This window comes from Cervus elaphus, chromosome 5, assembly GCF_910594005.1.
Source record: "Cervus elaphus chromosome 5, mCerEla1.1, whole genome shotgun sequence".
In the NCBI taxonomy this organism is placed as follows: domain Eukaryota; kingdom Metazoa; phylum Chordata; class Mammalia; order Artiodactyla; family Cervidae; genus Cervus; species Cervus elaphus.
This window is the reverse complement of record NC_057819.1, coordinates 31,604,688-31,628,130: the sequence shown is the minus strand read 5'-3', so window position 1 is coordinate 31,628,130 and position 23,443 is coordinate 31,604,688. Positions and strand designations below refer to the sequence as shown.

The following is a 23,443-nucleotide window of genomic DNA, read 5'->3' as shown; positions in this document are numbered from 1 at the left end:
ACTGACTGGATCCCGTTCCTGAGTTAATGACTAACGGCTCAGGCTCAGAGAGGCCAGAATTACCTTTATGTTTCAGAGTCCAGGGCTCCATCCCTCTGAATATCCAGTAGAAGATTCCAGTGTAAATCATCCCTCCGTACACACCCAGGATGCTATGGCAGGACGGTCGGATGTTCCTGACAGCATAGAGCTCTTTCCACACCCACGACTTCTTCAAATTGTCCTCGTACTCAGTTACATCAAGCCCTTTTTATAAAAAAAAAAAACATGAAATACTGTGTTAAATTGCCTCAAGGAGTCTAACTGTCAAGGTACTTAGCTACCAAAATAAGTGATGCATCTTATGTAATTACAAAAAGCAGGTGGTCATGTAAGACTACACTTGAAGAATCTTTTATGCATAAATGCTGACATCATCCAAAAAGATACCTATTTGATGTGTTAACAGGCAAGGCAGTAAGGCCAAACTGGTAGCATGGGAAATAAGTTTCAAAATTCAGTGAACCTGAAAAGGATGCTACTTATGAAAGAGAAATTTCAGAACTGATCAGTGAAACCCTTCTACCTGCTATGGGTTGCACTGTACCCACCCAAAAAGGTATTTTGATGTCATAACCCTGAGCTGTCTCAGACTGGGTCATGCTGGGTTGTCTCAGATGGAGTCAGAATAGGGTCGCTGCTGGTGTAATGAGTTAAAACGAGGTTATACTGGAGTGGACTGGGCCCTCAGTCCAATGACCGGTGTTTTAACAAGATGACACACGCAGAGAAGACTTCAGGGGAAGCCAGGGCAGAGGCTGGAGTTGCTGTGCCAGGAGCCAAGAATGCCAGGGGCTCCCGGCAGCTGGAAACCAACCTGGAGACGAGTGGTCCTGCCAACACCCTCACTTCGAGTTGCTGGCGTGGGCAACTCAGAATAAGCAAGTCGCCCAGTCTGTGGTGCTTTGTTGTGATAGCCCTAGGAAAGGACAGTGCCGGACAACGCCTACAGCTCGGGGCTTGCGTTTAACCTCTAACAGATGTCTTCCTTCTGGTTACCTGCTGTGAGCTCCGCGGTGAGCAGCCCCACTGCTCCTCCACCTGGGCTCCTCCACCTGCTCACTCCACCCTTCGGGTGAGGAACCCTGTGTGCAGTGAGAGCATCCTGGGGACACACCCTTGGTGAGGACTCAGTCCCCTGCAGCTCCTCCCCCTGCCCCTGCCCAGGCCTCCATGTCTCCAGGACACCTGAAGGTACAACCTACTTGGGCAAGCATCAAGTTACCAGACTCTGTGGAATACGGCGTAAATCAAGTATTGAGTTGCTACTGTTGTTTGTGGTTCACAGGGAATGAAGCCCCTGCTCTTGAGTTTCCACCCAGGAGGCAGGAGATAAAGTTGATCAATTCCGCCAAAAGGTGGAAAATACCATATGGAAAGAGGGGCTGGGTCTGGGAGTGCCGTGTGAGTACATATGTGTATGTGTACATATGTGTGTGTGCTGCAGATTCACTGATCAACATGCAACCACTAGAGAGATCTGAGCAGAGGTGCAGGGAACTCAGGGGCGCCTGGCGCTCCCAGGACCTGGAGAGGGAAAGGAGGTGACGGCAGAGGGTGGGGCAGGTCCCGCTGTTCTTGGGGAAGAGATGAGACTGCCTGACAAGAGGCTGTCCTCGGATGAAGGGTCTCCTGAGGGGCCCTTGGCCAGGCCTGTGGAGCCTGCAGCCATGACTCCTCCGCCTGCCCAGAGCGAACATCTAGGGGTGCTGGCGTGTGTGTGATGTGATGTGGGGCCGTCATGCTGACTGTGTTGCTGGCGAGGGTCTCTGGGCATGTGTGTCGGGGGGGCCCTCATGCTGATGGTGTTCCTGGGGCCAGGACACCGCAGGCACTGCTCTGCTTTCCATGTTCATAAATGAGAAGGTGGCCGGAAAAACCTCGCTCGCGGTGAGTTGGCCACAGGTTTCTTTGCCCAGCACGCATCTTAGCGCTTTGTGTAAAGGACAGACACAGTGGGCATCTTCCAGTATCCAGTGAAATAAACATAAAGACCAAGACTCTTAATTGTATTTATTGTCCTCCTCTATCTGCACACTGAGTGTATATTTCAATAGCTTCTTTCTAAATGTCCCTGTGAAGAACCTGAGAATACATAGGAAGTTCTTACCTATTGTCTTTGATTGGAGATTTTCATTAGTTAGTTGATTAAAAATAGATTCTGCTGCCAGAATACCACTTTTCATTGCTGTGTGAGTGCCTTTGATCTTGGGAACATTCATGAAACCAGGGCTACAACCAATAAGTAAACCCCCAGGGAAGGTGAGCTTTGGTATAGACTGAGGAAAGAAAGAAAGTGCATTTGTTAGTTCAGATTCAACCAACACTCTAAAACTAAATACTCCACACTATACCCTCTTTTAAAGCTGTAGAGAAAAACTGAAGAAAAAAAATGAGTACAGTGAAAGGAAAAATAGGAGCAAAAGCAGTTTTTCCCCGAAAGTGAGGGTCAGGACTGTCCCTCTTTAAGGGTTCCTTAAATTCTATTAAGGATTTTTCCCTCCCTCCCCATGACTTACCTACATGAGACCTATGTAAGACCAGAGAGCATCAACACTTAAATAAAATGTTATTTATACATATCCATGTCATAATTAAAAATATTCTCTAAACCTGAAAGACTATTATGTAAAATGTGATTTGCTTTTATAGCCATTCTGGATAACACAGGATTTACCAAGAATGTTATCTTCACTCTATGTGCCCTTTTGTTTTACCTTGGTGTTCAGGGGTGGAAACCTAGATTGTAATCATGGCATCACCACAATTAGCTACCACCCTAAATAATATATTTTACTTAACCTAAGATTAAACTGAATTTCCAAAATAAATTTTTTAAATTTTTTTCAAAATAAATTTTAAGATGATTGTTTGGACCTCAGTACACATTTCTGATGAAAAACAATGTAATCAAAGGTGGTGATGTTTTGGTTTAGTCCCAGAATGTAGCAGCTAAGTTGCGGATAGTTAGCACGGGAAAATGTACTGTCATCTAATCTGCAGAGTAAAAATGAAAAAAGAGACAGTCGGTGGTGTGGCTCTTTCCTCGTCATGTATTATTTCCTTCTCTGGAAGCTTCCTAAAGTACGCCATGAGTCTCTGCTGAGAAAGCGGTGGGCGGTGACAGTCTGCCAGATGAAGCTGACAGGGACCCTGAGGCGAGGAGGCCCACGGGGAGACCCTGCCACCAGCCGCCACGCCGAGGGCGCACTGCCCCAGCTCCCGGCAGTTACAGAAGCCTAACCTCGAGGGAGCGGGGTGACAAGCAAACAGAGTTGGGCCAGGGCCTTTCACAGTACATGTGGGGGTCACTGATGACTGGGGTTCTCAGACCACCTCAGTAACAGAACCACAGGGACAAAAGAGCACAAAGTCAGGAGCACAGAGCAGACAACAGAAAGAATGCCCAGGGCTGAAAACAGAGAACGGTCAGGAACCTGATCCTGACTACGCTTCTCTCAAATGAGGCTTGCTATTCCTAAATTTGATTCAAGAACCAGAAGACTGAAGTTTAATAAAAGGACATGGATTGCTAGTGTAAATTCTTCCCAAGGGGCGCTTAAGTCCTAAGTGTTGTGGTCCAAGGGAAATGCGTGTTTTTCAGTTCTGGGAGGACCCCAACCTGTGTGGGAGGAGTTATTGGCAGCTGAGCATCTTGTTAAGGAGCTAGGGGCCCAGGGAAACTCGTACTGAGAAATGTATCCTGGGAAAACTGTTGAACAGGGCTAAATAATTAGAAAGCTTTGGTACAGACTGAGGAAAGAAAAATAAAAAGTCATGTAATACTTGTTATACTAAAAATAATACTTGTAATACTCAAAATGAAATCCAATGTTCTCAATTTTTGCATCTTAAGGGTCTTCAAAAACTTAATGGGAGTTTGTAAATCTCTGACTAATTAAATCAGAAAACTTAGGTAAGAAGTGTACGTGTGTGTGGGGCGGGTGCGGATCATCTCTTCCTGCCCATCTAAAGATCATCTGGGGCGTTGAAGTGAACAGGCAGATGATGTAAATACGAACCTGTATGTACTGTTGAGTACACAGAAGCCTTCATACTAGAAATTAAAGAGTAGCATCAGGGTGGCAGTAGCTATTGTGGACATTATTCAAAAGAGTTTAATGGGCTTGAACACTGGCAATTTAACAAAAATTACTGCAAATGAGTAACTACTCTAGAAAAAAAACCTCATGAGAGGTAATCCTGTAGCAATGGAACTTAGGAACAGTGTTATTTTAGAACTCCAGCAATTCCATTCATAATTTAGTTGTGATTTTACTTGACTTTATGAATGTATTTAGAACTTCACTTAAGGTTAAGTTAACTTTTCTCAATTTTCTATGATCTATTTGTTACTTTTACAATAAATTAAAAAAGATATCCAATTTCTGAAGTAGTTCTAATTTTGAACATATACTAAAATAGGACACATAAGGGTAAAAACTTAGCAGAGGCCACTTAAAGGGCATGGATATTACTAGGTAGTTGAGATGAATTAATTACCTTTGCTGAAAACTACTATCGTCCTTGACTTTCCTGGCAGCTAGCTAAGGAATAAAGGAGAAGATCTTATTTAAATTTTCTGGTTAAAAACAAACCAACAAACAAAAAAAGGCCCATGAATTTTTCTCTAGAAACAAGTATATCCTTAAAACCAAATCCATGGTATAATTTATTTAACTCTGGTGTGGTAGGTACAGTTTTATAAATACTAGGGTGCTTTGCTTGGTTACTTAAATTTTCTCCCTATGAGATAACCTTCTATTCTTTACCGAGGGTTGTGACCTCATGTTTCGACGTTGCATTCACAATACAGAAATCAGGAATAAAAGAGAAGGCAGAGTTACCTGAAGGCCACCTTCATTGAGTGCTCTGGCTCCATAGGCAATCCTCTTCCCACCTTCCAGTGTTGGTTGGATGCTGGGGTGGTGTTTCCACCTCTGAAACTCTCTAAATGGACTGAGGTATGGGTTTTGATAGTCCAGACCGACCTTAAAATGTTTATATTTAAATGAGACATTGCTATTTCAAATTATGTCAAGATGAAGTATGAGCAATTATTTATCAGAAAACATATACATTAAAATTCTTATTTCTCAAAGGATTTAGAGAAATACATGCAATGATCCAAATATAATTAAATAATTGGAATAGAATCCCTTTGGAAAAGAAGGGCAAACAATAGATGCCATGATTTCATAACTTGCAAAACTTAAAATACTTAGAAGATATTGATAAATCACTGTACTCTCTAAATCAAAACTAAAAAATATTTGTAGGTAGATGTCATGCATTATGTGTCTACAAAAGGAGTTGTAATAATTTATTATTCATTTATCAACACCAACTCTAGACATCAACTAATAAGCTCTATACAGTACACTGAGGCAAAACTTAAGAAACCGAATATAATCATAAAGAGGGCAAGAAATATCAGAGGTTATATTTTATATGGTATTATGAAATGCTGAAATTAATAACCAAGCCTTTTTTGCTCTGAGAAGATTAAATCACTATAAAAAAATAAACAAAAGGAATGCAGTGAACACACCAATAGTGAACAAATTTAAGGTATCATATACAAGTCTAATCGACATTGAACTATAAAGCTGCAACCAACGGCAAGGTGCAGTAACTCATATTGTCTTTCCATTCCCTGTAATATTCAAGATATAATTTATTGCAAAGATGTAAGTGACCAAGAGGGAGAAAAGGTTCCTGTTGAAAATTACAGGTTCACACCCGCTGTGGACTGCATTTCCAGTGATGGCGTGCCTCAGGGGACACGGGCTTCAGGTAGGACAGGTCTGGGCGGGAGTCCTGCCTCTGTCACTTAATGGGTGTGTTTGGGAAGGTTGTTTCGCCTATGTGAACTTCAGTTTTCCCATAAGTAAAATAAGGACGGACAGACTTCATGGGAATCTTATGGAGCAGGATTCCCAGGGAAGCACCCAGCACAGGGTCTGGCGTGTAGCGGAAGTGGACTGATGTTGACAACGGCCATAGCATTTCATGCGTGGATAAAAGCAGAAAGGAAGCTTCACATGACTATCCTTTTACATTCTCCAGATCTGACACCCTGGTTCTGGAACACTGAGGAGCACTGCCTCTCGCAGTGGAACTCCCCATCACGGGCACATGACTCACCACAAAGCCGAGCGCTACCAGGGGCTCCCCTTCATCCAGGTGATAGAGGAACGATCCCCCGTACGTGTGTCTGTCCAGCGGCCAGCCGACGGTGTGATCCACTCTCCCAGGTTTCCACTTCTTCTCGTCAATAACCCATAACTTAAAAAAAAAAAAGGGTCCTAGTGTATTATTTAGATATTTTATGTCACCACATGTACAAAACCTGCTAAGTTCTATGTTTTATTTATGAAGTTACAGTGGAAAACTCTAATAAGAGAAACACATAAAAGGCATTTCAAACATCCCAGCAAACTGCAGGGATGTACAGAAGTAAAGAAACTAGTTAGGAAACTCAGGAATGCTTTAAGACATTAATCAGGTTCTCCAATGGGTAAGGTGTTGGTGTTTGTAGGAAACGCCATAGAGGGGATGAGGGGCTGGTAGCCACCTACACCTGGATCCAGGTGGGGGCCTCGTGGGAGTGTTTGCCTCAGAAAGTGCACTGAGCCCTGCTTGTCAGAGCTGCTACTTTACAGGACAGATGTTATTTTTTTGTAGAAAAGTTTATTTCCTCCTGCACTGCCTTCTCCCCAAGTGAAGCAAATCGATCACCCTGCTTTCAGAAGGGTAAGGTCTAAATTTTATACAACAATTTCCATGTGAAATACTATCTAAAAATCAGATTTTTTGTGACATCACATAGTGTTAAGTGCAATCTGCCAAGTGAAGGTTGCTCAGTCATGTCCGACTCTTTGCGACCCCATGGAAGATACAGTCCATGGAAGTCCCCAGGCTAGAATACTGGAGAGGGTAGCCTTTCCCTTTTCCAGGGAATCTTTCCAACCTAGGGATTGAACCCAGGTCTCCCATATTGCAGGCAGATGCTTTACCAGCTGAGCCACAAGAGAAGCCCAAGAATACTGGAGTAGGTAACCTATCCCATCTCCGGCAGATCTCCCTGACCCAGGAATTGAACCAGGGTCTCCTGCATTGCAGGTGGATTCTTTACCAACTGAGCCACAAAGGAAGCAATCTGCCAAAACAAGCCCTTATTCACAATATAACAAATCTAGTTATGTACAGAATTTGAACCTTTCTGAGTTTTACTGCCAAAAATATTTTTAACAAAAGAATTATAATGAAACTTTTATGCTAATGAACCTAAGGTTTCGGAAAACAGACTAGAGATTGAATAAACTGAGAAAATATACATTTAACCTAACAAAAATGTATGCTGCAGATTAAATATATTGAGTGGGTATTCCATAAACTAAATTATATTTACATTATAATTTGAATAAACAATTCTTATAGGATGTGGTCATCTTAAAAAGAGCATATGGATAACAGGTCAAATCCTATTAGGGAAATGGAATTACAATGAAAAAAAATTAATGTCACAAATATTTTCAAATTCAAGACTTATTTCAATCAACATTTGATAAAACAATTAGAACATGCAGACACAATTTATATAATAGTGAAATTTGATTAGCAATATTCTCTAGCCCCTTGAAAGAAAGTGAAGTTGCCCAGTCATGTCGGACTCTTTGTGACCCCATAGACTGTAGCCTACCAGGCTCCTCCATCCATGGGATTTTTCCAGGCAAGAGTACTGGAGTGACTCTGACATAAATCACAGCAGGATCCTGTATGACCCACCTCCCAGAATATTGGAAATAAAAGCAAAAATAAACAAAAAAACAAATGGGACCTAATGAAACTTAAAAGCTTTTGCACAACAAAGGAAACTATAAGCAAGGTGAAAAGACAGCCCTCAGATTGGGAAAAAATAATAGCAAACAAAGCAACAGACAAAGGATTAATCTCAAAAATATACAAGCAACTCCTACAGCTCAATTCCAGAAAAATAAATGACCTGATCAAAAAATGGGCCAAAGAACTAAACAGACATTTCTCCAAAGAAGACATACAGATGGCTAACAAACACATGAAAAGATGCTCAACATCACTCATCATCAGAGAAATGCAAATCAAAACCTCAATGAGGTACCATTACACACCAGTCAGGATGGCTGCTATCCAAAAGTCTACAAGCAAGAAATGCTGGAGAGGGTGTGGAGAAAAGGGAACCCTCTTACACTGTTGGTGGGAATGCAAACTAGTACAGCCGCTATGGAGAACAGTGTGGAGATTCCTTAAAAAACTGGAAATAGAACTGCCATATGACCCAGCAATCCCACTCCTGGGCATACACACCAAGGAAACCAGATCTGAAAGAGACACGTGCACCCCAATGTTCATCGCAGCACTGTTTATAATAGCCAGGACACGGAAGCAACCTAGATGCCCGTCAGCAGACGAATGGATAAGGAAGCTGTGGTACATATACACCATGGAATATTACTCAGCCATTAAAAAGAATTCATTTGAATCAGTTCTAATGAGGTGGATGAAACTGGAGCCCATTATACAGAGTGAAGTAAGCCAGAAAGATAAAGAACATTACAGCATACTAACACATATATGTGGAATTTAGAAAGATGGTAATGATAACCCTATATGCAAAACAGAAAAAGAGACACAGATGTACAGAACAGACTTTTGGACTCTGTGGGAGAAGGCGAGGGTGGGGATGTTTCAAGAGAACAGCATCGAAACATATATATTATCAAGGGTGAAACAGACCACCAGCCCAGGTTGGATGCATGAGACAAGTGCTCGGGCCTGGTGCACTGGGAAGACTCAGAGGGATAGGGTGGAGAGGGAGGTGGGAGGGGGGATCGGGATGGGGAACACATGTAAATCCATGGCTGATTCATGTCAATGTATGGCAAAAACCACTACAATATTGTAAAGTATTAGCCTCCAACTAATAAAAATAAATGGAAAAAAAAAAAGAGAGTACTGGAGTGGGCTGCCATTTCCCTCTCCAGGGGATCTTCCCAACCCAGGGATCGAACCCGGGTCTCCTGCATTGCAGACAGACGCTTTACTGTCTGAGCCACCAGGGAAGCCCCTTGAAAAATATCCCAAATATTTTCAGTCATTGTGAACATTTCCGACTAATGATAATTACATGACAACACAAATGAGTGTAAGCTTCATCCTGCCACATTAAAATTACACCAGCAAACGCAGGTACCTCCTTCAGCCCGATTCCGTAGGTCTGAGGCTGGCAGCTGGCCCTTAAGTCGAACTTCCTGTACAGCTGCTTGGCCAGGTGGCCGTGGCAGCCCTCTGCAAAAATCGTGACTTTAGCATGTAGTTCCAGTCCCCGCTCGAAAGTGGTCTAAGAAATAAGAACACGTTAAATTGCAACATTTGACAGTTTCTAAAATGTTCACATTCTGGTTCGTTTTGAATTGAACTATGATTCAGATACAGAAGAGAAGGTACAAATATATAATTCTAGGAGTAAAACTAATTACTGTTATAAGTGGAATTTAAATTTATAAGGCAGTCAATCAATATCTTGTGTCTTTATTACATTTACTTTTTTACTTCAAAAGTACTTGATTGAATGGTTAAGTTTGTAAGAATTAAAACAAACAAACAGACAGAGCACGCTCCCTCTTCCCACCACCTACAAATGAATATACAGTGAGAAGTGAGGGGAAGGGCAAATGGACGAAGGGGCTCAACTGTGGTGATAGATGGTAACCAGGCTTGATGTGGTTGTCACTCTCCAGTGTATACAGATGTTGGATTATAACACTGGATACCTGAAACTTCTATCATTAAAAAACATTTTTTACCTCACATCAGTCGGCAGGGCCATCATCAAAAAGTCTACAAATAACAAATGTTGGAGAGGGGCTGGGGAAAAGGAAACTCTCCTACACTGTTGATGGGAATGTAAACTGGTGCAGCCACTATGGAGAACAGTATGGAGATTCCTTAAGAAACTAAAAACAGAGCTACCATATGATCCAGCAATCCTACTCTTGTGCATATATCTGGAGAAAACTCTTAATTCAAAAAGATGGAAGCACTCCTATAGTCATTGCAGCACTGTTTACATTAGCCAAGACATGGAAGCAACTTAAATGTCCATTAACAGATGAAAGGATAAAGAAGATGTGGTACATATACACAAAGAAATATTACTCAGCCATAAAAAAGAATGAAATAATACCATCTGCAGTATCATGAATGGACCCAGAGATGATCATTCTAAGTAAGTCAGACAGAGAAAAACAACTATCACATGGTACCACTCATATGTGGGATCTAATTTTTTAAAAATGATACAAATGAACTTATTTACACAACAGAAACAGACTCACAGGCTTTGAAAACAAACCTATGGTTACCAAAGGAGAAATGTATGGGGAGGTGGGGAGGGATAAAATCAGGAACTTCCATTACTGGGAGTGTGAACACTTTTGCATTTGCCAGTACATCTGCGCTTGTCTTGTGCGTCATCCACACGCACATGCACCCTATAAATGACTCTGCTTAGTACCTCTGAATTTGTTTTTGTCTTCCTCTTACTACACTTCATCATCCATAAACCATGTTAAGAACCTAGCGTGCGGAGTGTTACCCAAATATATACACACGCCTATATACTGAGATCTTACATATACACCCAAACTTTTCTGGCTCCTGATTTCACAAAAATAGGATCATATAATCCAACCTTTTGTGCATCTTACTTTTCTCACCATAGCACTTCAAGGAAATCTCCCAAGTCACTGTGTGGCTCAAATCTTTCCATGTGGGAACACCACAGGTTGGTGCTTCTGCTAACGGGTAACAGACATTCACTGTTTCTGGTCATTTGTGATGAATAGCAGGTTATAAAACATACACCCTGTATACGTGCCCTTACAACATTGGTGCTTTTGTTCCTCTAAGTTAGGTTTCCAGGAGTGGCACTGATACTCCTGGACACACCTTCTTTAATTTTACTAGATATCCTCAGAATGTCTTCCCCAGAGTCTGAACAACTCACACTGCTGCCCGCAGTACGTGAGAAGACACTTTCCCTATTTCCAGCTAGTGACAGTATGCGTGTGTGTGCTCAGCTGTGTCTGACTCTTTGCGACCCCATGGACTGCAGCTCACCAGGGCTTCTCCGGCAAGAGCACTGGACTGGGTTGCCATTTCCCTCTCCAGGGGATCTTCCCAACCCAGAGATCGAATCTGCACCTCCTGTATTGGCAGGCGGATTCTTTACCCCTGAGCCACCGGGCAAGCCCATACCTTTTCTCCTTATGTTTTTGCTAAGGGTAGTACTAATGCATTGTTATGTTAATTTGCCTTTTCCTGATTACTCTCTTCAGCATCTTTTTCTTTTTGATTCAAGAAATATTAACTGAATGCATCTGGTGTACCAGGTTCTACACGAGGCACTGGGGAAGAGATGACAGAAAAACACCGTTCCTTCCCTGGGGCGAGGCACAGGGGCAGGACTAAATATCAGTAACTATGCGGGTGTACAAGGACCAAGTGTGACTGGATGCCTGGAGGGGGGAGCACGGCGCTGGCAGGGGTTCTGGGGGAGAGCCGCGTGACTGGGGGAGCAGGAAGGGTCTCTGTGAGGCACTGGCCTGGGAGTCATGGACCCTGGACAAGAGACATCTAAGGACCTGCCTCCTGGTCAGCGCTCACCTGGATCTGCTCTTCTGTCCACTGTCTTTTTTTAAGATTCTGCCCGTTTTTCTAACGTGTTCTCTTTTTCTTGTCAATGTAGAAGTGCTCTTCGATATCACTGGCACTCAAACTATTTTCCCCAGTCTACTGCTTAACTGCAGACTTCTCGGTATTTTTGGTATACAGTCATTTAAAAAGGCCTGTCTTATAGGTTTCTAATTTCTGTTATAGGATGGCCTACCTTACACCTAGGCTGTAATTATAATCTAGGTTTCCTTCTACCTTTTTTTTTATTGTCGTAAGAAGTCATCAGAATTTTTATAAAACGAAGGTCCAACCCTATCTGCTTCCAGATAGACATGCAGTTTATCCAGCTTAACTCACACCACAACAATTCAATCTCAGTGAACTAAAGTACTCCTCAGTATAATTCCACTTCCTCTTAGAGGCAACACACCCCCGTGTGTGCAAGGGGCAGTCCTGGAGCCATACGGCCTCTATTCCAATCCCAGCCACACCGCCCAACAGGGGTCTGACCCTGGGCAAGTCACTTAACCTCCTAAATGTGAAAACGTCCACATCAGAATTCTGACAGGGGGCTTCCCTGGTGGCTCAGCGGTAAAGAATCCCATGCCAGTTCAGGAGACGCGGGTTTGATGCCTGGTCCGTGAGGATCCCACATGCTGCGGAACTAAGCCCATGTGCCACAACTACTGAGCCTCTGCTCTAGACCCTGGGAGCTACAACTACTGAAGCCTGCGTGCCTCAGAGCCCTGCTCCGCAACAAGAGAAGCCACTGCAATGAGAGAAGCCCAGGCACTGCAGTGAAGAGTAGCATCCACTTGCCGCAGCTAGAGCAAAGTCCTCACGCAGCAACAGAGACCCAGAGCGGCCAAAAATATACAAATAAATAAAAACTAAAAAAAAAGGAATTCTGACAGTAAGAGCCTGACAGATCTAAGATTAGAGCTACTGAATGAGCAGCTGGACAATGATTCTGGGACTTGGGGGAGAGGTGTTTAAAGCTGTGTCACCAAATGAGGCCACTATGGAGAAAATATAGGCAGAGGATCCCACAGTGAAGCCTAGAGCCCAGATACTTGGAGGATGGGCAGGGTGGGGGTGGCAGAGGATGAGCAGGCAAAGGCAGAAGGGGGCCCATGAAACACCAGGAAGCCCAGGAGAAGGTGGGGTGAAAAGCAGGAAGTGTTTCTGGAAGGAAGGTAGTCAGCTGTGCCAGCATGCCCACCAGGAGGCCGGGTGACAGGAGAGAGAACCGGGTCTGCCAGGCAGGGTCTCTGTGAGCCACCAGAAGGGCAGGGGGAAGCCCAGCCATGCCGGGATAAATGAGCCAAACAGCAGAGGACACAGTCGACCCTTGGTTCTTCCCCTTCCACACGGCTATACGAAGACAAATTGAAAAACTTAGACTCTGTAGCTCAAATTACTGAGATTCCACTGTACTCTTCTATGCTGTTACATCTATATATACACAATATATAAAATATAAAAATGTTTTTACAACTACAAAGCACAGAACACAAAAATATACATTTGGACAAATACCACAAGAACACACACAAAAAGAAAGTATCAGAATGGGAGAATTTGTGTGCTTCAATGTTATTGTAATATTAAACACAAAAATTTTTAAAGAGTAAATGGCAATTTATAATTAACTGATCATAATATAGAAAAGAATAGCCATAACACAGGAAGAACATAGGAAAAACAATATTCTTTTGTTATTATTAAGTCCCCTTAGAACTAAGTTCCCCTTCTTACACTGTTAGTAGGAATGTAAGCTGGTGCAGCTACTATGGAGAACAGAATCAAGGGTTCTTTACAAACTAAAAATAGAACTACCATATGATTGAATAACCCCATTCCTAGGCATATACCCAGAGAAAACCATAATTTGAAAAAACACATGAACTTCAGTGTTTACTGCAGTACTGTTTACAATAGCCAGGACATGGAAGTAACCTAAAATGTCCATCAACAGAGAAACAGATAAAGACGACGTGGTACACATACATGATGGAATACTACTCAGCCTTAAAAAGGAATGGAACTGTGCCATTTGCAGAGACACGGATGGACCTAGAGACTGTCAGACAGAGTGAAGTAAGTCAGAAACAGAAAAAACAGTGTATATTAATGCATATATGTGAAATCTAGAAAAATGGTACAGATGATCTTACCAACATTTGCAGAGCAGAAACAGAGACACAGATGAAGTGAACAAACATATGGCTACCAAGGAGGGAAGGGGAGGTGAAATAAATTGGGAGACTGGGACTGACACATACACAATACTGATACCATGTGTAAGGTAGATAACTAGTGAGAACCTGCTGTATAGCACGGGGAACTCTACTCAGGGCTCTGTGGTGACCTAAACAGGAAGGAAATCCGAAACAGAGGGGACACATGTAAACACATAGGTCATTCACTACGTTGCACAGCAGACGCTAACATTTTAAAGCAACTGCACTCCAATAAAAATTAAAAAGGACAAAGACAATAGCAGTCATTTCTCTACCGAACTACATCTTGGACAAGGCTTAGTCTCTTTTCAATAACAGTCAATAAAAAAAAAGAAAAAAAATAACAGTCAATAAAAAATACTATGTACTACTTAAAAAAAACTTGAAAATGTAAAAAACAAAACAAAACAAAAAACACACAGAAAACTGAGTTTCTTTAACCAAGTTTCTCGATCCAGAATTTTATTCCCTTTCTGTCGCCTCTGACCTCACCCTGTGCTCTCTGAACACCAATCAACCAGAGTCAGGTGACTTCAGCGGCTATTATGAAAATACCTTTCATGTACTACAACTGCTGTTACAGATCCATCACTAATGTACAAACTCAGACTGTTTCTCCAGTGCGAGATGAACCCACAAACCCTGGAGGCACAGAGTACCTGGCCCAGAGAGTCATAAACCGATGCCCAGAGACATCCCGACTCCCCAGTCAGAGGAAGTGGTTAATCCCAGCTTTTTTTTCCCTCTTGGCCACACTGTGTGGCTTGTGGGATCTCAGTTCCCCGACTAGCAATTGAACCTGGGCCCTCAGCAGTGAGATTGCCAATTCTTAACCACTGGACCCCCAGGGAATTTCCAATCCTAACTTCTTTATTCTTCTGCTTTAAGACACCCTCAGCTCAAAGACCAAGCTGGAGTGGATCTGAGGGGCTTCTTTCCCCATGCTGCCCGGCATCCTGGAATAAACCCTTATTTTGTCATAAACTGTTTTCAGAGTTTTGGCTTTTTGTGCTGCAGGCACACGCCACACTTAGAGAAGCAGGATGAGAGGACAGGTGTCTGCAAAGCTGGCTATGCATCCGAATCCCTAGGGCCAGTTACAAGACAGCTCCGGGGCCCTGCCATAGGACAGGCTGAGTCCTATGACCTCATGTGATTCTGTACAGCCAGGTAAGCCACCAGGAGGAACAGTGAGGCAGTAAGACTTGAGGACTTGGGCACGTGCTTCTCTCTAAGCATGAAGGAGAGAGAAGCAGGAAGACCTGCTGGAGGAAATGCTAGATTAGATGCCCAGTTCTGTTGTATAATTGGAGAAAAGGAGGCGACCCATCTTTCCTGAGGCCCTGACACTACCTGGCACTGTGCCAGCCTTGGCATAACCCTCCAAGATCTCAGCCTTCAAGGGCTTCTAATCTAGTTGAGAAATTGAGACAATAAACAAATATGAATAGACACGTTTGTTTATCAAGATGTTAATCTGTGTTTTGTTCTTGTTATGGGAAAGGAAAGTTATTTTTCCCTTGTCCTTTCCAAGGGACCTAACAGAGCTGAGATCCACGTATTAAGAGCTCTTCTTTTGCAAATTCAAAAATAATTAGCTGTGAAAATTGGAAGGCCATTCAGGCATATTCTGAAAGTGAGAAAGGCAATCAGTCTTATATTTACTAAAAGATGTCAAAGATTCAATCCACATTACTGACAGTAGTGATACAAATGACTCTTGTGCATGGAAGTGGAGGACTGTGGAGGGGAGTTGAGCAGCTGACCCACGTGTGTATGTCTTTTGATTTTCCTTGAACTGGCTATAACATCTTACCAATTCCCTCATGAATGAATGAATGAAATAATATCTGTGACCTGTGTTTGTTTTATATTTATATGAATCATGTTTTTACCTTTTAAGAAAATTGTTCTTAAACATGTTATATCTACTTATCTAAATTATGTTTAATTCAAAGATGTTTATTTTTTAACAATGTGACAAAATTCCACATTAATAACTAAACACTAACATGCACTTAATTAATGTGCAGTTTGTAGCAAGACTAGATCATTGAGTATGAGTTAATTTTATATTTTACTGTCAGTGTGCTGAGCACAAACTGTCCACAGGCTCACCTTTGGTGCACCATCCTTCTGTATCCCTACGTCATTTGTGGCAATTCCTTTCACACTGCCATCTTCATGAAAAAGGACCTAAAATGAAAACACTTTCATTATCACCTAGAGACTCATAACTGCCTTGCAAAGAAACAACAAACAGCCTTCGCTTTTTAGAAGGTGAACTTATTCTCTATAGAGACACAGGCTTAAGAATGTTCAGGCAAAAATAAGAGATGTGCTTTTAAGATACTCCCTTCAAGATGCAACAGAACTCAGCTCAAACAGCTGGAAATGGAGGAAATGTCCCCACCTGACGAGGAAGAATGGGAGAGCTACCGAGAGGACACCAGGGAGCCAGGAAGAGGCAATGGGAGGCCGTCTGCCACGTTCAGAGGTCAAGGGTGTGTGTACGGAGCCGGAACTCGGGGCCTGTGACACACAGGACTGTCAGCTGGGGGCACTGAGGACAGTGTCAGGAAAGCCGCTTCCCCAGTGAGCCCAGACCCCAAAACCAAACCCTCAAGCAAGACAAAACAGTGGGGCTGCAGACAGCCCGGGGGGATTAAAGCTTATTTCTGGACCACGAAGAAAGACGGCAAAGCGGTCAGAAGTGTGATTCTGAAGATGAGAAGGAACAACTCTCTGTCTCACTTGGTTTCTGTCTCTTCCAGAGGAAGATGCTCTTTGGACAGGAAAGAACTAGAACTAGAACCTCGTGCCAGAAAGCATGCGAGCGAAAAGCTGAGACCAGAGCCAGCAGCAATGCACGTGACCCCGTGAAAACAAACCCACGCTAGGACAGGGCTGTGGCCTGGACCTGTAGGCGGCCCTGGCAAACAGGAAACTGGGAGGAGAGGAGAGCTGCTGGGGACCATGGATGCCACAAACCACCTACTTGTGGCTTGGACATCGATTCCCATTAAGAACAGTTTATTCGGGAGAAATGCAAACCCAAATCCACGTGTGTGAACTGGGAACACAGAAACTAGTAGCAGGATGTGTAGGGCAGAGGCCCATGTGTTTTATCTGGCTTACATCTACTGTAATGGGAAAAACAAAGATGATTTTAATTTCACTGGTGACAAAAAGAACAACTCCCTCTCCTATCCAGATTCCTTCAGCATTTCCTTTAGAAAACTTGACTGTAAATTCTTTCTGTCTCTCTTAGATATATGGGAATCATGTAAAAAGCTAAGTAAGATTCCTGGTAGGTCAGCATCTTAGTGTTTCTTGGGTCCTCAGAGCCACATCTGACATGTGACCACAGAGGATGGTGTCCGGTCTCCCTGTCTCTGGGGGACAGTCTGGGCTACGTGCCTGCCTCCATGCTGTCACTTGCTACCGGTCAAAAAGATATAGGATGCTTTATTTTTCCTTGGGAGAAAGACGATTAACATGTATGTAGTGGACTGTATCTGTCTGGCGGAGTAAAAGGCTAAGAGTTTTTCTGTCTTGGCAACCTCCCTAGCAGATGGCCTGTAATTGCACTGCACTCTTGGTTTAATGCTCATTCAGTAATAAAACTGCTTCACTCTTGTTTATAATTTGTAGAGGTGATTTTTTTCTGGTTTGGCTGGAGATTTTATTTTTTAATAATTTCCCCAACAACAAGTAGTGAGAATCTATAATGCCATGTAGTTACCAGAGTTATTTTGAAGGAATTATTGGAAGAACAGTTTCTAGAATGAACATGGTAACCTGCCTTGCTGTAACCAGGCTTGAAGTAGTTGATTCACTCTGGGTGCCACATAAAAGGGAATGCATTCAGAGGAGGGCAATGAGAATACTGCAGGAACGCAAAATACGTGACATGGTGGTTGTAAGAATTGAGAATATTTAACCTGGAAAAAAAATCACCAGTGAAGTTTGGGCAGGAGAGCAGGGCATAAGAATTGGAAAGCTGTCCTTGGGGGAGGGCACAGATTTGTTCTACACACTGTAAGAAAGTAAAGAAATGTCTACTCAATTTACAGGAGAGAGCATCACCAACAGTCCGTACATCGGAGGCTTTTTTCATTCTAGGTTGACCAGTCACCTGATGTGGAACAATACCAGGACTTCAAGTAATCTTTGGATTGATCCTGCTAAGACTTCTTCTGATCTTACAACTCTAATATCCTATGGCTTTTTGAAAATATTTATCTATTTACCTCTGTATCATTCTTGGTTTAGTTTCAAAAGGAAAAGAGACCACGTCCTGTCAGCATTAGGAACAGAGAGGCACAAACCTCGGCAGCCGCGTAGCCAGGGTACACCTCCACACCCAGGGCTTCCGCCTGCTCCCCCATCCAGCTCACCAGATGGCCCAGGCGCACGATGTAATTGCCGTGATTGTTCATTGGGAGACCTACAGACAGAGGCTGGATTCAGAAGTCTGCCGATAAGTCTCAAAAACCTAAATACTAAATTTAGAAATTCTAAGGTCTAATTTCTGCATTAAATACACACATCATCTTCTGGCCATAATTTCAATTTATTTCCTAACAATCTGGACTAGAGTTCAAACTATTAAGTTGAAAATAACATTACAGAACTAAATCAGAAACTCCTGATTGCTTTACAGGACTATCTCAATTCTCCTAGACTGGAAGACAAAAAAGCACTGGGCTCTGGTCCTGCTTTCTTTTCCACAAGCTAGCTGTGTAATTTTGGGCAAGTCCTTCAAGTCTCTGGGCCTTTGTTTTCTCATCTGTAAAAGGAAAAGATTTAACCAGATGAAATGTAGTTCCTTCCAGCTGTGGAATTCTGTAAGTCCACAGTATTTATCATTCTTTACCTGGAAGAATTGGCACAGGAATTCTGTATTTCTCTGTTAAAATTCCAAATCTATCTTCTGTTACAGGAGTGTTGAGAGGAGCCTGGAAGCAAAAGGAGGAGAGAAAAGGATGTTTTGTGTTCATATCTGTAAAGGTAAACACAAAATAATAAAATAATGTGTCAAAAAGGAAAGAGAACTGTCTTCCTCACTTTTCTTCCATCACTTCCTTCTGAAAACCTGACACTGTAAACCCTTTGTCTCTTTGAGATGCGTGGGAATCTTTTTAAAAACTAAACAAGCCAGTTTGCATCTCAGGACTGTTTTTCCTGGGGGCTTTGGAGCCACCTTTGAAGTGAACCTCAAGGAGGCTGCCCTCCTGTCTCCCTGCCTCTGTGGAGATCAGGCAGACACTGGCTCCAGTGCTCAGTGGACACAGAAGAGAGGCTTTATTTTTCTTTGGACAAAGACAATTAACAGGTATAGAATGGACTGGATCTGCCTGGCTACATAAGGCTTTGATGTGAAAATTTTTTTCTATTCATATTAGAATTGCTATTTTGTCAATACTAATTCAATGATGCCTATTTCTGAAATACACTGAGGAGAGAAATTAGGCATAATTACAGCATGTCAAGTTTCAAGGAGTTTGCTACTTTAGAAGGAAAAGCATTGTCACTTGTGCTAAGCCCCAGGTCAGCACACCCAGCCTCAGCGCTAACCTCATTCCATCTTAGCCTCTCTGCCAGTCCTCATGAGGTGTCCTCCTGGAGCCCCCGCCTGGGAGGCGACAGCGCCTGAAACAGTGTTTTTGCTTATGACTTCCATGTCCCAACCACGTTCTGTCTGTCAAAACCTCTCCGGTTCTGCTGCTCTTTGGAGCTCCTTTCTGTGTGCTAGATGGGGTGCTGCTCAGAATCACTGAATGAAGCCAATTTGACCTTTAGATTTACTCGGGTGAATTTTGTTTGTTAACCGTCTTCACAACTGTTTATATAGAATATTTAGTATTCACAGATACTAACTAGTCTAACCTTGAATACCTTGAACAGGAATAACATAGCTCATCTCACAGAAGAAAAAACTGGGTTACGCAGAGTATAAGATTTTAACCAAGGTCACACAAATGATGAGCGCAGTAAGACTAGCACCCGGGTTCTAGTATATCTACTAGATATCTCTAGGATATACTAGTATATCTACTAGATATCTCTAGGATATACCAGTATATCTAGTATATCTACTAGATATCTCTAGGATATCTAGTATATCTAGTATATCTCACCAGTGACGTGTCTGCTTAGGTTATAAGAGGTCTTACTAAAGTATTTCTTTAGAAAATTAGATTACCCTCTTTGGCTTTAGGTATTAAAAAAAATAGGAAAGTTAAAGAACATTTTACTAAGAACAATGATATAAACACCTATGGAATAAGTTAGGAAATACCCTCAAAATAAAAAAGCTGTATTTATTCAAAGACCGTCTCAAGATGTCTTCTCATAAATCCAGTACACAAATACAACATGTAGAAGGCACTATGTGAAAATGAGCTAATTTAAAAATTATTAACTATATTTGATGTTGGTCAATTTTTTTGACCCTTTTAAAATTAAAAACCTATCTACAGTTATCCTCTAAGAGCTAGAACCAGGTGTAAAGGGTTCTCCATATTCCTTTCATCTGGACATGGAAATACAATCAAGATGAGACTTGGTATAAACAACAACTTCTCATACTCCCTTCTCCTTCCAGTCTGGGAACAGCTCTTGTAAAGCTCGTGGATCCAGGCATGCCCCTGAGAGGGTGTGAGCGCCTATCTGAGCAGCTTTCTCCACCAGACACACGCGGATGTCCTTCTCGTGCTGGGCGGCCAGCTGCTTGAGCCGCGCAGCCGCGGACAGCCCCGCGGGACCGGCCCCCACAATCACCACGTCCGCCTCCTCTGCAAACCGCTCCATGTTCACTCCTGGGAGTGAAGAGGGTTGAAACATGCATGACAATTCTGGGATGACTACGACCTGATAAAATCACAAGGTTGGGTTATGAGTACTCACTATCCTTTATAGCATTATTATTTTTTTAAATAAACTTTTTATTTTGTTTTGGGGTACAGTTGATTAACAATGCTGTGATAGTTTCAGGTGAATAGCAAAAGGGGCTCAGCCATACATATACACGTATCCATTCTCCCCCAAACTCCCCTCCCATACAGGCTGCCACAGGCATTGAGCAGAGTTCTCTGTGCTAGACAGTGGGTTCTTGTTGGTTATCCATTTTAAATATAGCAGTGTATACTTGACCATCCCAAACTCCCTAACTATCTGTCCCCCCATTCTCCCCTCCCCCTCACACCCCCCCAAACATAAGTTCATTCTTTGTCTGAGTTACAGCATTATTTATATAAATTGCCCCTCTGCTTCCTGCGAGAGCTATACAAAGTATATTATTGTTTGAGTAGAATGTTCTCTTAGTTTCTGTTTGAGGGCGTTATCTTACTTCAGCTTCCATAAATCAACTTTTATTACTAAGATCTATTAGTGTAAGTTCGCAAATATTTGCTTATCTAAATATTAATGTGTAACAGATTTGATACAGTTACAAAATATTAGGTGATTTTATGCTATAATGAAAAACACAATATCAATATTTACCTCCACAAAATGATACAAAGTGTCTAGAAAGATCTCAACAATTTTACAGAAATGATGACTTACCTTCCCATCGTTTGTCCTGATCCCGGGGATAAACAGTATAGTGGGTAGTAATTCGAGGTACAACAGAAGTTGAAGACCATCGTGTAGCACACAGAGGTAGGTAATTTTCCTTAATTTTTATGGCATGAAAGCACTGGTATGCTGCACAAAAATTATGAACAGTATTATTTTTTCAAATAGTTCTTCTCAGGAGTAGTTTGAAAAAATTTTAAAGCACACACACACATAAAACCTAGGATTGGGGATCTGATCTGTTTTCTATTTGTTGTTGTTGAGTCACTAACACTAAGTCATGTCCAACTCTTTTGCGACCCCACAGACTGTAACCTGCCAGGCTCCTCTGTCCATGGGATTTTTCATTCAAGAATACTGGAGTTTTCTGTTAATTAGCCCTAAAACCTTAAAGAATCACTCAACTGTTATAGATTTCAGTTTCCTCATTCAAAAAAGTAAAGGGTTACCAGGTGATCATTAAGGTACCATCTTTTTTTGTTTTTTTTTCAGTCTTGCCACACAGCTTACAAGGTCTTAGCTCCCTGACCAGGGATTGAACCCAGGGCCACGGCAGTGAAAGTTCTGAGTCTTCACCACTGGATGCCAGGAAACCCCCCCACTAAGGTAACTGTGTGAGTCCACGTGACGCCTTCTCTTTGGAAACCTGTTTATCTTCTGGCCACATCAACACTGCAGACATTCAGTCAGTGAGCAGACAGAGCTACACTGCAGAGCCCTCAGCTGGGAGAGGACTGAAGCGGACGGTCCTCTTTCCAAGGCAGGCAGTTCAGTTGGCTTTTCCTCATAAAGCAGTGTTCACAAACTAGAACATTTTAAAAGCTTTTTAATAAGCTAATCTATTCAATTTGCCTTATGTCAAGCTACACCTATAAATAGGATGACTGTATAATTTACCACCTAAACCAGATACTTGGAGAGCACTACAGTGAAAGTGAAAGTCGCTCAGTCATGTCTGACTCTTTGTGACCCCAGGGACTATACAGTCTATGGAATTCTCCAGGCCAGAATACTGGAGTGGGTAGCCTTTCCCTTCTCCAGGGGATCTTCCCAACCCAGGATGGAAGCCAGGTCTCCCACACTGTGGGCAGATTCTTTACCAGCTGAGCCGCAAGGGAAGCCCTTGGTGGTGAGCACCAAGGGGAGGTACTAACGGTTATACTGGGACCATGTGGGCAAACTGCGCGTTAGGGTTGGCTTCATTTTAAATTAAGGGGACCCACCTTCCAACTTAGTTAATGTATATATTCTTTGAGTTAGCAAATAAAATTTTATGGAAAAAAACACAAGTATGCCAAGATTTATCTGCAAGAATGTTCATTAAACTTCCATTGTCCTTAAACCTGCACCTCTCTCCCCTCCGTGCCTTACCTGACGCCGAGCACAGGAGGCCTCACAGACAGAGAAAACTAGTTGGGTGGGAACTGTCTCAGTCCCCGGAAAGAAGTCCTAAAGTCATCTGTGTTGTGTTGGACCTTTGTTCAATCACTCAGGTTATAATAAAGAGAGGTCTTTTCTCTTTACTTAGATGAATCCTTCCACCTGGATGATGAGGCTTTTCCTTCCCATCTTCTTAGAGATACTCCTACTTTAAATATTAATACCCTCTTTTACTCCTGGATCTTCAATGTCTTACGCCCTTCTCTAGTACTCCTCTCTACAGTGGTCCTTCCCTTAATAATAATAAAAATAAAAAGACAGACTCCTTCCTTGGTAATAGCCCTGAATGCTATCAAAACTTACATGTGGAGCTATGGGAGTCTGTCATGGGAGAAGGAATATAATCATCAAAGGAACAGAATAAAGAATTCATAAAAAGGTAGAATACATATAAGGATTTGGTATATGATAAAGATGCC

General features: G+C 42.4%; 1 protein-coding gene across 1 annotated transcript in view; it reads right to left on the bottom strand.

Moving 5' to 3' along the window:
- ETFDH (electron transfer flavoprotein dehydrogenase) overlaps window positions 1-23,443 on the bottom strand; it is a 41,262-nt gene that overhangs the window by 2,331 nt on the left and 15,488 nt on the right. Inside the window, exons 2-11 of the mRNA XM_043902308.1 lie at window positions 21,573-21,713; window positions 20,595-20,824; window positions 18,880-18,961; window positions 18,332-18,450; window positions 16,119-16,196; window positions 9,275-9,421; window positions 6,187-6,327; window positions 4,887-5,030; window positions 2,150-2,318; window positions 64-246 (exon numbers count right to left, since the gene is read on the bottom strand). Of these exons, the coding sequence (XP_043758243.1) occupies window positions 64-246; window positions 2,150-2,318; window positions 4,887-5,030; window positions 6,187-6,327; window positions 9,275-9,421; window positions 16,119-16,196; window positions 18,332-18,450; window positions 18,880-18,961; window positions 20,595-20,824; window positions 21,573-21,713 (1,434 nt within the window). The remainder of the gene's footprint in view (window positions 1-63; window positions 247-2,149; window positions 2,319-4,886; window positions 5,031-6,186; window positions 6,328-9,274; window positions 9,422-16,118; window positions 16,197-18,331; window positions 18,451-18,879; window positions 18,962-20,594; window positions 20,825-21,572; window positions 21,714-23,443) is intronic.